The 15949-nt window shown below is 31.5% G+C and overlaps 1 protein-coding gene across 1 annotated transcript; it reads right to left on the reverse strand.

Annotated features, from left to right (window-relative positions):
• Window positions 1-2745: 2745 nt before the first annotated feature.
• On the reverse strand, window positions 2746-3648 carry LOC111407552. The gene is made up of 2 exons (XM_023037115.1): window positions 3409-3648; window positions 2746-3288 (listed from the first exon to the last, which is right to left on the reverse strand). Exons 1-2 carry the CDS (start codon window positions 3510-3512, stop codon window positions 2868-2870), a joined length of 525 nt encoding a protein of 174 aa, XP_022892883.1. The 5' UTR covers window positions 3513-3648; the 3' UTR covers window positions 2746-2867.
• Window positions 3649-15949: the final 12301 nt, after the last annotated feature.

Genomic DNA, 15949 nt, shown 5'->3' on the forward strand with positions numbered 1-15949 from the left:
TTTTTGAGATTCTTACCTTTTGAAACAATAATTTTTATGCAAGTATTTTCATGAAATAATATTTTAGTGCATAAAAAAATTCATCTTGAGCTTTCGATGATTCATTACTAAAGATTAAAGCATTGTACCTTTACATATGAATCCAAAAATTTCTAAATCTAATATTTTCGATGTTTGACATTGAAGTCCTTCTCTTGACAGATTTGGCATTCATGCTCGACTTCCATCTCGATTTTCATTGGGTGTCTTCGTAAGTCTTTTGATAGCTACCTTTTTATCTTCAATTGATCAATTTTGCCACAATAGCTATAACGACTCGAATTCAACCACATGTCAACAATTTTTTGCATAGTAAATGTTTGAATTGAAAAAATAATATTTCTAGAATAATTGTAGCATTTTGAGTTAGATTTTCAACTCACTTTGAATTGCCTTAATTAGATATCGAAAGAAAAAAGATATAACTAAATAGTGATGACTACTCAAAACGAAACCAATCACAAGAGAATTTGGACCATGCATGCGATGACCTTTTTTGTGCACTCGAAGCCAAATAATAATGCCTATGTATGGGCAAGGAAATATCCCATTGTGTGCATGGGGTAAATTTGAAAAGATGGGATTCAGTTTCATTCTTTGATAGAAACTCTTTTTGTTAACAAATTGGATGCTTTATTTGACCTAAATCTAGCTCTTGTAAATATAGATCTTGGGCAAAACATTAGGGAATCTCTCTCTAATCTCTTAATACATATTCTTATAAAAAAATTCATCAACAACGAGAGGCCAAATCGCAATTTTTTGAGAGAGAAGATCAAGCCAACAAGAAATTCAAGATACTTTACACAAGAATTAGAAGATTCAAGGCATGGATTCAAGATCAAGGCAAAGATATTGATTTCTATCAAGATTCTTATATGTTTCTATGATCCGGGTGATATTCTTCCATAATTCTTATATAATGCTAGGCTAGATCTTTACATTTATTGGATGAAGATGAACATTTTGCTCATTTATTTTCATTCAAAACAAGTAGATCAGTACATTTCATGATTAATCTTGCATGTTCGTTCCATTATTTTATTGTTTAATCACCAATTAGGTGATTAATTGTTTGAGGTAGTGTTAGGAGGCTTATAATTAAGAAGACCGTTGTATGATTAACACATGGCCAATAGATGTGGGGATTAATGTACATTGTGTGCGTAATTATCTCAATAATAGTGTTATTGAATGTGTTATCATTTAGAAAATTGTGTAATAGATTGCGTTCTATTCATATGAATTCGAACTGGGAATATAATTTAGCTGTGTCTAGAACAGAATTAACTTATCTTTAAAAAGAAAGTTGAATACAATAGAATAATCGATTGTTAATAGGGTAAGAATGAAATTAAATTACATAGTTAAGAATTGAACTAGATGAAAATAGGCAGATTTTAAATCAAATACAATCATCCATTCATTTGTACAAACAAACACTTTTTACATATTTTTTAGAATAATTTAGAATTATCACATATCATTATCTATTTTGTTATACAAACATCAAATCAATACATGACTAATAAACTTCAATTATAATTTATTCTCCGTGGGACAATAGTCAACTCTTCGCAGTTATTACTTGCTAGTGATCCCTTTACACTTGTGCAAAAACTTTGTACTTTACAAAGTGGATATCACATTATACAATATGTACTGTAGTGCAAAACTCTTATATCTCAAATTCAAAACTGCAAATGATTCTTCATGATATCCATCCTAAAGCTATATCTCTCACTGAATCATTCCAAGTTACTTCACTTATTTTAAAATTGTTGTCATTATGGAAGGACTTCGGGAACTATCTAAAAGATAAGCGTAAGGAAATGAATCTTGAAGATTCTATTGTCTAAATGAGAATAGAAAAAGATAATCACAAATCTGAAAGGAAGAATGGTGCATTTCATTCAATGGAATCAAAGGCTAACATAGTATAATGGGGTTCCATTGCTAACAAAAAGAGAGCACAATAGCGATGGCCCAAGTGATAGACATTAATCTTTCCGCGATCATTTTTTAATATAAGTTAGTAGGTTGTTGGATGGATACTGAAACTACTTGTCACATATATAGATCATGATGAACAACTCTATATGAGAAATTCTTCATCTTTCAAAGTTAAGGAACATGAAAAGATATTGCTAAAAATGACAAGTGGAAAGTAGCAACTCATCTTAATGCATGATACATGTTGTACTATATTTATTTTTTCTCAATCCATTGTTGCATGTAGACTAAAAGAATTGAAAGATGAAGATCCCTCAATCTTTTGGGCCGAAGCTTACACAAATTAAACAGGTGATTAAGGGCCTTATGTTCGCCCCATGGACCGAAGTTCATCCATGAGTCTTGCAAGGTTATGAGTCTTATGTTTGCCCCATGGACTGACGTTCATCCACATTAAACCCATAACAATAGGGTAGTAGTTGTGTATGTGCCACTCAAATTAATATTTGACATAATTTCTCCTAAACATCACAAAGATTATCGGACTTCTGTTGGGCAAATTTATAAATGATTTATGAATACGAATAGTAAACGGAATAGTAAAGTAGTGGTCCCATGACATACGTGCATAATAACAAGTAGTAATTATGAATGTGTAGTTGAAATTAATATTTGATTTTTACCGAATTTATTAATCAATTTGTACTTTGTATCCAAACCGAGGGTAAATAATTGTTGAGATCCCCACGAAAATGGTACCGATTACCACCGTAGAAAGAACCGTGCCTGATTCATCCATAACAAGTTGAAGCAGCCTACATATTGACTTAATATACAATTTTTAGCATGTGAACAAACCGATTTCCAGACGGATCTTACAATTTTTCTCGTCTGATCGACTGGCTATTGACTTCATCTAAATGCTTGTACCTTCTGACCACCTTGTTTCTAGTAACATGTTTCTCGATCCCACCATTTGTTATCTCCTCTGATCTTGTCCTCCTTAGCCTTCGCGAAATTTTACCATTGTCTTTTGTAATCCTCTTTCTTGCTCCTGATGAAAGCGATAAATCTAAGGACTTCTGTTTCTTGATAATGATTCTGGTTTTTTCTCCATTGTTATCCTCCAAACTCTTCTTTTTATTGTTTTTCACATAATCTTTGCCTTTGATTTTGATTGATCCTGAAGAATTCCAAACCTTATGTTCTTTCCCTCCTGCTGTTTCATCCTTTTGACTCAGACACCAATTGCAGATCCCATAAGAATCAGCATCTGGATATATATTGCTACAATATCTGCAAGATCCATATGATTGCCAAGAAATATTCATATGTCAAACTTCAAATTTATTTCAAATAACCCATCCAAGCAACGGTTCAACAAAAAACAATAACATATTTTATTATAAAACTTGCCTGTGTTGTGATCTGAACTGACACCCTTTGCAGCGGAAGAGCTCCGAAGAAAAACCATAATCTCCACACATACAGCACTCAGTATCTCCTCTTCTTGCTGCCATGCATCCTCATACAGGAAAACCTGTAAAAAACTTTAGCGTTTCGAAAAATGGGTTGTCTGCCTAATCTTCTTCTACACAATAATTTTTATTTATTTATTTGTCACATTAGATGGAGAGAGAGTGTTTTTTATTGGGGAGACTGAGAAGGAATCATATTTCATTTTCTTCGTCCCATTCCGTGTGGGACAAGTTAGAAAAATGGCGCTACAATCAGTTGACAGAATAGCATTGTGGGGGTACACCACTAATTGTATTTTTTTTGGCGCTGTCCAGTATTTGATAAGGGTGTCTTTTTCATTAGTAAAGTTGAATAGACACGTTAACAAATTAGAAGAAATATATGTGTTGAGTAGTTGGATTAAAAATTAAATAAAGGTGTGAAATGTTCCAATTAAATTCTTAGATTAGTCAATGCATCATGTTCGTTCCATTTTAAATTCTTAGATTAATTAATATGTATGGCCCTCTGTTCAATTGAATATTTTTTTATGCATTTATTAATACTAGTCACATGTGAACATGCGATGTAAATGATTTCTGATTTTATTATTATTATTATTTTTTAAAGTCTTGTAAATAGATGCAAAGTGAAGAATTAACAAATAAAAAAAAGAATGTAAATTGGTAATTTTTAAAGGATGTTAATCCCTCCTAAATAAATGTAATTTTAGATCACATGTATACTCACAAATTCACATGCAAAGTTCAAATGAATATTATGTCTATGTTTGACCACCATTTTTTTAAAGTATATTTTCAGACTAAACATTTATGGCACCCACAACCACAAATTTTATAAATTTTTCAACCACACATTTAATCAGTTGTTATCAATTGATTTAAATTGGATCAATAATGGAATTCGAAGTCTTAGGAGGGTGTATTAAATAAAACTTTTAATGACTTTCTAGAATTTAAAAAGTTTAGGGGTATTTAATTGAAATTTTTTGAGACTTTTTAAAAGTCACGGTGTATTCAATTAAAACTTTTATAGACTTTGAAATCTTTAAAAGTTACTGTGTATTCAATTAAAACATTTTAAAAGTCTTTATAAGTTTTAGGGTATTCATATTTTAATGATTTTTAGAGACTTTTATAAAAGTCTCTGAAACACTAACTTTTATGCAGAAAGTACTCATATAAAATCTTAAAATTTGTTTCTCGTTAATCACAAAACTTTTGGAGACTTTCACATGTAAAAAAAAAAAAAAAAAAGGTTTTCTTCCTTTCTTTCTTTCTTTCTTTTCTTCCTTAATTTAACCTTCTATGGACATGTATGGCTAAATTTTTTTTTCTATTGATTATATTCCATTTATATTTCTTTCTCTATCGTATTATTTATCTTTATTTTCTACTAAAAATTTTGGATTCTTGTAGCTTTTCAATTTCTTTTTTTATTCATTTTTGTGTGAAAAATGTCTTCTTTTTTTTTTTTATTGAAGTATAAAATTTTATATGAAAAATTCATAATTATATATATATTGTAGGAAATAACACCTCGTATGTAAGAATTCCACACCAGATCCACGTGAATTCTATTTCAAATGAAAGTTTTCAAAAGTCTTTCGAATTCCACAAAAGTTTATAAAAATCTTAAAATGAAAATCCATAGAAGTCTACGAAAGACTTCCACTAATTCCATACAAATCTATAAAAGATCCATGAAATCCACAAAAATCATCACTTAAAAAAAAACTATCAAAGTCTTCAAAAGTCCCAATAGAATACACCTATCTTAGTAATCATATAAGCTAATTTTACAAAATAAAAAATAAAAAACTCTCATAACTTGTTTATAAAAAAGTTAATTTAATTAGTTAATTAGCATAAATTCTTCAAACAAATTTGGCTATTTGACTAATTTAACAATAACTCACACTAGATTAAGCTTATAGTCCTTGTGGTAACAAATATCTCATTCATCATTTTATTACTTGTTTACCATACCACACACTTGCGAAATTTCGTACCTTCAGTATACATAACTTTTTTGACTTTGTGTCCATAAATAAACATTTAAACCAAACAGAAGTCATTGTGTAAAACATCAATCGTTGTCACAGTCTTCAATCCAAATGTGATGAACTGTGTCAGGCGGAGTTTTGGGACCGTGAGTGAAAGATAATTTAAATTTTCAATTTAGTATGATCAAGGTTCTATCGTGAATATTAGGCGAAGGAATTGAAGAATTTATCTCAAATAATTTTCTTTTTTAACATTGCTTTATCCATGAATAACTATTAAATGATGGTTTTATTTTTTTAAAGCATATTCTTGTAGTATATGAAGTTATCGTATTAAACTTTGTCAGACGAAGTAGTTTTTGTCATATTTCACTATATATGATCTAGAATTTCTAGAATTTGGGCTACATATTGATTGGTAGTCGCCAAAATAACTTGAGTTTAATTTGGTTAGTGGTAAAAATGTTAAAAATTTACTATGCAATAAAAATAATGGACCATTCTATTTGTACACTTTTTTTCACAACTTTTTTCAGAGTATACACACATGCAAGTGGGTGGGGTCCACAATTAAAACAATTGTGAACCCCACCTTTGTGAGAGGAGTGTGAAAATTAATGTGAAAAAAGTGATGTACAAATAGCATTTTTGAAAAATAATTAGGGGCATTTGCAAAAATGTACAATTTTACATATGTCAATTAAAAAATGTCCACTTTTGATAATCTTTGCAAAATAGGCAAATTTGATATCAAATTTTATATTTTACCCTTGATGAAAAAATAAATAATTTCATATTACACATGTCAAATCACAATTAATGCTAAATATAGAAATATTGAGAACAACATTTAAAGTGTAGAAAAATATTACGTTTGGAATGAAATATCATTTTAGACATTTAATATGTCAAGAACAGCGTCTGAAATGTCGATAACATTTAATATTATGATTTGATATGTGTACTTTTGAAATATAAACGAATTCAAATATCGAAAATGATATTTGAAACGTTTAGAATATTATTTTAATGTAACTTCTCATGGAAACTGTTTAGGGATATTATCGTCCAAATAATTGCAAAAATAGACATTGAAAAATTTTGAACATTTTTGCAAATGACTATGTCAAAATGGACATTTTTTGTAATTTCATCAAATAATTAATAATATATTTGCAGGAAGTGAACCATCGGTTGAAACACTGTGTTATCGGTTGAACCTTTAACCTGCTTCGTTATTTTAATCAGTGTTCAGGTCGGATTCGACAACTATGCTATTACCCATATTACTTCTCAAATTCTTGACAATAAGAATTTGGAAAAATCTTCAAAAAATTTGGACTGAAGAAAAAAAAAAACGAAAAGAAAATTTCTTAACCACGTTCCAAATAGATGGAATTCGGCATTTCTTATGACAAAGTCGTGTCTGACTATCAATGCTATTAATGTTTCTGTTAATTCGAAGGAAACTCAATTTTAGGTTGAAGATTTAAATTGAGAACTATATTGCGTATTGTCGCACCTGTCCTATCCACTTGGGCCAATAGCCCACTCATCCTGATCCACGTGGCATTCTTGCCGAGGTGGCACACATTGCCGAGGTGGACTACATCCGAACTGCTTTGAGCCGAGGTTCATCCGCCGAGGCTCCACGATCCGACGTACTCTGCCGAAATCCAACTACCGAGCCCCATGACCCAAAGCATGGAACCTGTTGAATTTAGCTGAGGTCCTCAAGTGGAAGTATTTGTCAAATGGTCGAAGCCCCGAAACTGATACACGAGTCTCTTAACCACAAGGAGCTTCCTCCACAGTCACTCCTCCCAAGAGATCGCCTGCTCAGAGATCTTATTCGAATGACTGATGGAACGTTTATCACAAGCATAAAGGTCAAATCTTGTCACTAGTATGGAGGACCTGCGCAAGCAATAAATACGCCGTAAGCTAGCAAGTCAAGCCCCATACCTAAGAAAAGACGTTTGAACTAAAGAGATGAGGTCACGTGCCACTTCATCCAAGGGCTCCCATTTCATGTGTATCACTATAAATACTTCCATTGTATAATGTCAACGGCTAATGTAAGAATCAATACTAAAGACTACATTTACTCAACTCTATCTCAGTTACTTGCAATACACACATCGAGTTTATACACTTTTACATATACATTTACGAGCACCGGTTGGTAATTATTGTACAACCGGATTATGAACAACCCGCCGGATTTCGAACGTCACCATCCCACGTCGTTAGGCTACTCCCATGCCCCTTTAAACAGCTCGTTTTAGATCGTCCACATGTCTTAGCGTGTTGGACATTCGCCCACGTAAGCGTGGGTGAGACCGACATCTGTTGGCACACTTTTTGGGGTCAACAAACTACATTTAAGGTCATGAAATTTTTTTAAATCTTTCTACAAGTACAATGATTTTATATTTTTTTTCTTTTTTTGTGGTAATTAAACTACTAGTAGACATTGGTAAGCAATTTTTGATCTACAAGTACAATGAATTTATTTTATTTTATTTTTCTGAAATTGCTTATACGATAGAAGAAAAATATCGAAACTATTTTTAAAACGTGTCAGCTGTGATGAATTCTCGTGTTAAATTATTTGGAGTTCAATGTGCTATGGAAAAACTTTCAAAAAAGTTTAAGTTTTTAATGTAAAAATTGCAAATTGAGAATTAAAATGTTTTATTAATGAATTGTATAATTCCTATTTAAATAATATGTAAATTATGAAAGTGTTTGTTCATCTGTGAGCTCTACTACAACTTCTAAATGTAAAGCTTCTTTTTATTCCGAGATAGCTAAGAAGGGTCAAAATGCGTATAATTCTAACATTAGCACTAACATTATTATACTTACTAAATTAGAAAAGTAGTATCAATTTGATCACTCAATTTAATTTCAGCGGATGAAATATTAAATTTAGATACCCTGAATTGGTGGAAAACAAATGAAAGATTGTATCCAACAATATCAAGAATGGCACGACGTTTATTAACATTTACGATTCCAACAGTGGCATTCAAGTTTGCATTTTGTTCAAAATAAAATGATCGATGATATCACTGAAGACTTCAAAAACCTTGCAAAAGAAGACGTGGAAGATTATTTTGCTAACATAGAATAAGTTATAACAACTAAATTATAGTTAAGTAGGTGCAACTTAGTTGGAATGTTCTTAAACTATGTATACGCAAATGATTGATAATTAGGTATTACTTGAACTCAATCACCTAGTTGTAGTATATTTTTAGAATTATTCTAAGATTTTTTATTTTTTGACAAAGTTAGAAACAAATGGATATAAATCAATGTTTTTTTTTTTAATCTATAAATTAATTTTATCTTTGTTATTTATTCTTGCCATTTTTTTTTAAAATTAATATCAAACAAATTCATAGCAAACGTGATATTTACATTGCTAGTTTACTGTTCACGTGCTATTTTAAGTTTATCAATTTTCCTGGTAAGATTATTAATTCAAACAACCAATTAGTCCATTGGATTAAGAATTTGTCCATTTGCTACTATCCTAAATATTAAATATCAACATTTGTGATGCAAAGGATATGAGTGAGGTTATCTCACGCCTTGCTGACAGTCACAGTTTGGGGGTTCGATTTCTGAAACATGAAATTGGACTCCTTGTAGGTGCAGTGTACAGACAATTTTTGTTTCCTAACCTGTTATGACACATCCCGAAATTGACCTCCCTCACAAAGCCCTAAGAATGGAGCAAAGAGCCCTTAAGGTTGGGGTTCAACCCTTTATTTATTTATTTATTAATATCAACACTTGCTTTGAAGTTTGAACATCATTTGCTTTGACGTAATTGACGCAGTCACGTGAACGATTAGGCTGATAGCCTTAATTTTGCCTCAAAGGTTAGGGCCCAGTAGAAGATTTTTTTCCCAAGCCAACCTACAAATTAGAAAATTTTTATAGCTGTAGATTATGGCTACGACGTGACGGCCTCAATTTAGACTTACGGCTGTTAGCCTTAATTGAATAGAAGGTTCGAGCCGGTCTGAGGCTAACCGATACTATTCCCGAGTTGATGGCGCTTTAGGGGTATTACATTTTTTGCAGGTCGATTAAGACTCACCCGTTAACTGGCATGGGTGGTCCTACAATTGGATCGATCCATTTTGAGCTGTAATCTTAACGGGCCGATTCGAGCCTATCCATCCATTTTGACACTTCTAAGGATGAGTATAGTTGTTCTCTTGTATCATCACTATTGTTTTTTTATGTTGGTATTGTTAATGTTACATTTCTTAGGATAATGTTTTGTTCGCTATTGGTCATTGTCTTACGACAACCATAGTACCATATGGTCTGTCAAAAAACCATTACTGCATAATCCACGTATGTTGTCGACCAAGGGCACTATCAATATAATGACCACCAATCTAGAAGCTAGATGGTCCGAAATAATTTATTAATAATGATAATTTTCAAGAATTCAAATTATTAATTTAGAATCTAACTAGAATATTTGGTTTGGAACAGAACTGAGTCCATTTCGCCTCAAACAGTCGCATCGCATCACCTAACTCTCATCATCCGAAAATTGGGGAGAGATAAAGTGGAATGAGTTAAAGCTCAGTAAACAAACCTCATGCATTTAAAGCGTGCTTATAATATGCGTATGAATTACTTTAGGAAAAAATTCACAACTCAAATGTTAACTATAACAAATTCAATTTTCAGATTTAAAGGTTTAAAATTCAAAACTCATTTCGCAGATAAATAATTAGAAATGTTTTATTAATTAAATATATTAAAGTCGCAATTATACAATTAATGATCACAAGAAATTATTTTTGAGTCACAACTTATTTATTAATCTCATATAATCAAATTGATTGGTTATAAATTATTTCTTAATCACAAATTAAAAATTTTATAGGTCAAAATTTATTTTACGATTACAGATCAAAAATTTTATAGGTCAGAATTTGTTCACCAATCATAAATCAAAAAAATTATAAGTCATAATTTATTTATCGACACAAATAACATTTTATAGTTCACAACCCAAATTTTTAAGTCATATACTATTTATTGATATCAAAATATCTAATTTATTAATCACAACCTCAAGTAATTGATCCCAAATTGATCAATTTATTGGTCACAATCAACGAGTAAATTTAACCAATAATCACTGAACTTTATACTTGATTACTACTTGTTCACTCATCTTTCACATATTACTGAATGCTCACTCATCTTTTCATATAATTACTCATTCATCACTCGTCTCTTCAAATAATTGGGCGACTTTTACGACAAATTTTCGACAACTTCTGACCATAAAGAATGTCGAATTTTGATACCGTTGGAAAGCCCACGATATCCTCTTCAATTACCACCCAAAATTTCATTATAACTCCAAGGGATTCGATCGAAAAATTGCCTTAAAATTTGCCCAAAAATTTTGAAAATCTGGCGACTTTTAAGGCAACTTTCGACCATCAAAACTATCGAATTTTGATACCATTGAAAAGCCCACAATGTCCTCTTCAATTACCATCCAAAATTTCCCCATAACTCCAAAGGATTTGGTCGGAATAAACCCACAAAATCAGCATCTTGAAAAGGTGAAAATCTGGACAAAGTTCGGGATGCTGATTTTGTGGGTTTATTCCGACCGAATCCTTTAGAGTTATCGGGAAATTTTGAGTGGTAATTGAAGAGGACATTGTGGGCTTTCCAATGGTATCAAAATTAGATAGTTTTGATGGTCGAAAGTTGTCGAAAAATTGCCTTAAAAGTCGCTCAAAAAATCTGGACAGATTTTCAGAATTTTTGGGCTACTTTTAAGGCAATTTTTCGATCGAATCCCTTGGAGTTATAATGAGATTTTGGGTGATAATTGAAGAGGATATCGTGGGCTTTCCAACAGTATCAAAATTCGACATTCTTTGTGGTCAGAAGTTGTCAAAAATTTGCCGTAAAAGTCACCTAATTATTTGAAGAGACGAGTGATGAATGAGTAATTATATGAAAAGATGAATGAGCATTCAGTAATATGTGAAAGATGAGTGAGCAAGTAGTAATCAAGTGTAAAGTTCAATGATTATTGGTTAAATTTACTCCACAATCAACTAAATAATTCGTGAATATCACCACCATTTGCGACATCACCTCTACACACCGTCAAACACCATCACTGCTAGAACAATCCGCACAACCTCGCGACAACCGATCGACACCATTGCACAGGACACCGCACCCACCACCACTGCACCCAGCAAAACCACTATCTCAAAATCACCACACCACCGTCTAGTCACCTCACAGAATCAATCAAAATCGAATCCACCTTCAGCTAGAGAGAAGCCAGGTTCCCCAACTTCATTTACAACAGATTTGTCCCTCTCTGCAGCCTGAGAAATGCAAACCCCTGTAGCACCTGCTTTAGAGACACGGGTTGAGAAAATCCAATTCTCTGTGAATGAGATCCATCAACTCTCATTGGCTTCTTCGAGGGAATTCTTCGCGAGTCCAAGAGATCCATACTCGTTGTTGTGGCAGTCGTTGCACTTGCGCTCATGACGACGGAGGCATTGACTAGCACAAAAAAATAAAAATAAAATGAAAATAAAGAGAAGAAGGCGTCGCCCCCCAAGAGTTGGTGGCGGTGATTGGCGACCAGAGAGAGCGAAAGCGAGAGAGAGAGAGAGAGAAAGAAGTGAGATGAAAATGATTAAGGTTTGGAAGTTAAATTTGATTGGGTGGATGGAATTGAATGAGGCGAAGTGAATATTTAGATTAATTTAGTTTTTTAATGTTATTATTAATATTAAAATTTGAATTTTTAGCTGATTTTTTAATAAAAAATCTTTAAACTTAGGTATAATTTCCTCATTACTTTAAAAATGAAACTTTCTCTCTTCAATTTCTTAAAGAACTCAACATACATAATGTAAATTCACTTAGTGTATCGCCTTGCCAATTAGAATGCAATGAGTCATCACTATTTGAATCAATCGGTAGTATCGCAAAGTGGTTAATATTAAACATTAAATATTCAACATTCAACATTGGTCGGCTGAGTGAATTGCCAAAATAGTCACTGAATTTTGTAAAAAGTTTCGAAAGGGTCACGAAACTTTAAAAATCACCTAAATAGTCACTGAACTTTGCAAAAAGTTTCTACAGGATCACTGAACTTTAAAAATCACTTAAATGGTTACTGAACTTTGTAAAATATTTTCACGAGGTCACTGAAATTTGCAAAAGGTTTTCACGAGGTCGTTGAATTTAGTGATCCCTGGAAAACATTTTGCAAACTCCAGTGACCATTTAAGTGATTTTCAAAATTCAGTGATCATTTGAAAACCTTTTGCAAAGTTTAGTAACCATTTCGACAATTCACTCATGGTCGGCTACACCTATCTCCCATGCATCATTTTCACTCGCTCCCTTCATGACATAGACATACACCTCTTAACAAAAACATTCAAGATACATATCTTTTAGAAATATTTCATAACTCATTGACATTTGAAAACTTTTACCTCGTGAAAGTTTATTATACTTATGGTTGTATTGATATGCACCAATATGTCATGAGAAGCACTAACAATATAGAACATGACAATCAATAATCATTTCACATAATAGTAAACTTAGGTAACACAATTTATACACATAGCAATGTAACGATGTATGAATGCAAAGGAAGGTTTACCAATCTGGAATATTTAACAATGTACGTTTTAGATAATAAGTGGGGATATCTCTCACTGCCAACGTAATCAACGTGCCGAGAATACTAAACCATTTACGACTTATTTAGGAATTCCAACATACTTAATTCTTTATTTATAAATATCTATTTGGATAGTTAGGAAGAAACATCAACATGGATAAATTAATTAAAGGTGTACAAGAAGAACTACAAAAATCAACTACAGTAAACAACCTCAAGGTCGACATTTGGTTTCCATTCTCACTTTCTGGGGACACATAGATCATTAATGTAAAGCCTCTATTGATGCATGATTATGCCCTAAGAATAATGCAGTAGTTGTAATACAATTTTGGGGTGTCGATTCCACAGGGAGATGAAAAAATCACTCAAAAAATCCAAAAAGGTTGATTGTCCTCTTGAAATATGTAGGAGAATTCAATGTTAAAGTAATGCAATTAAGATTAATCTCTTGAGGTGCCGAAGCGTCGGAATTCCCTCAATTGGATTGGGTCAATCACATTTATTATTCATTTTTATAACTCAATTTGAGAATTTTCATCCCAACTCTCTAATATGAAGATTTAATGATAAAGATCAATTTAATTCACACTGTAATCCTAGAATCTAGACTTATAACATATTCACACATTCTTATTTGAACAAGATCAAAGATTGACCATATACATCAAGCATAAGACAGTAATTAATCCACCAATAAAGTAATATTAAGATTAAAATGCAGCAATTATTTTAATCTTTCGATAGAAAGAATATGACTAGATCTAAAGAATTTGATAAAAGTTAAACCAATCTCAACAATAAGTAATTGAAATTGAAACTCAACAAATAGTTTAATTTAACAATGGAAAAAGCACGACGGAATCCATGAAAAAATTTGTAAATGTTAAATCGATTTCAATGTAAATTCATAATAATGAAAATCTAAATACTAGAATTGTTTAACAATAACAAACCAAAATACATGAAATAGTGGATGTGAGATCACCAAATCCAAAAAGTTCCTTTCTAGCTTAATCTCGATTTTATTCTTCATGGAGTTTCTTGAGTATCAAGATGATAGCAAAGTATATGGGGACGTTCTCTTCATTTTAGCCTGTGATTCTCTGAAAATAATCATGCTGTCGCGTGCATTTTAAATTGTGCGACCACATAGTTATAATGTTTTCTAACTGGACAGTTTTCAGTATTTTGATCATATCTTTCTCTATCGATATCTGATTAAGGTGATTCAAAATGTGTTTGAAAAGCTAATTCAAAGGGCTATAACTTTTCTTCAGATATCATCTTCTAGTTTGATCGTTTGACATGTCAAGAGTGGGTCCCAACATGAGGCTGAAAATCGATACGTAACTTTTTTTTATTGGAAATTGATGTGTGATCGTACTTTAACAATATTTTATCCATTTAACTTCTTTTCTCATCCATTTGATCTCTAGCACTCTCGAATCTTCATCATAAGGTTAGACACAAGTTTAGAGTATCTGTACTTTAGTCCTCGAACTTTCATTTTCTTCCACTTTAATCCTTTCTCGCTCTTTTTCTTCCCAAATTCCATTGTATTCATCCATTTGCAACCTAAATCAAGACGTAGAGGTACTTAGTGCATTTAGGTATTAATTTATCACGATAACACAAGTATAAATGGATGAATTACTTAACAATTTGTGATATTATGAATGCAGTAAACAATACTAATTGGTTCTAGGAATTAAGATAAACATGCTATATCGAATCCCGATTTTCATGGAAATAAGGTTGAACCATTTATAATTTCAGGTGAAGTATTCATACTGCACAAATATTTAAATCCTACTGTAGAAACAATTTTGGAAAAGTAAAGTCAAATGGCCAATTTTATTAACTAATGATTACATTTTATTAGCACATAACTCATGACAATTACTTAAATATAAGAATCCAACTCTACTCCATTTAACTCACTAATTCACAATATATATATATATATATATATATATATATATATATAAATAGTATGTGTACTTGCACTATCAATCAAGCAAGTATCTTGACAATTTCCCATATATATCACAAAATAACAAAATATATATATATATATATATATATATATATATATATATATATATATATATGACATAGTTGAAGTGGCTTTAGAGAGAGATAAATGGAAGCTATAAATTAATAACTATGAAATAATTATTCAAGTTAATTAATAACTAATAATCACATATATGCAAAAGAGCAAATTATGTAAATTACCAAAAAAGAAAAAAAAATTCATCTGTAAAACTTGGCTTTGAGGAAAAATTGGTGTGTCAGGCAGGGTGTTTCCAATTCAATAAGGGAATGATGGTGTTAATGACTAATATGACAATTTTGTCGAAATCGCACAAACATACATATATAGACGGGGACATGAATATGGATCAAAACACATAATTATAATTTCTTGGAATCAAAACAGAATGTAGCAGGCTTAGGAAAATGTGAAAACTCCAAATTATAATCATTATAACAATAACCGAAAAAGAAAGCACGGTACCTTCTCATGGGATAAATTCTCGATTTTTAGACAATGCACAAATAGAGGGTTTGAGGTTTAGCATGTTTTGGTTTGCAATGAGGTGAATAAATAGGAAAAATCGTTACTTTTTAACCTTAAAAAGGCTAATTACATGTATTTTGTGCAAATAAATTAATGAGAGCCCTTACATCTATTATTAACATATTCAAATCATTAAATTGATTTTACTGAT

The sequence above is a fragment of the Olea europaea genome, chromosome 13, assembly GCF_002742605.1.
Source record: "Olea europaea var. sylvestris chromosome 13, O_europaea_v1, whole genome shotgun sequence".
Taxonomy (NCBI): domain Eukaryota; kingdom Viridiplantae; phylum Streptophyta; class Magnoliopsida; order Lamiales; family Oleaceae; genus Olea; species Olea europaea.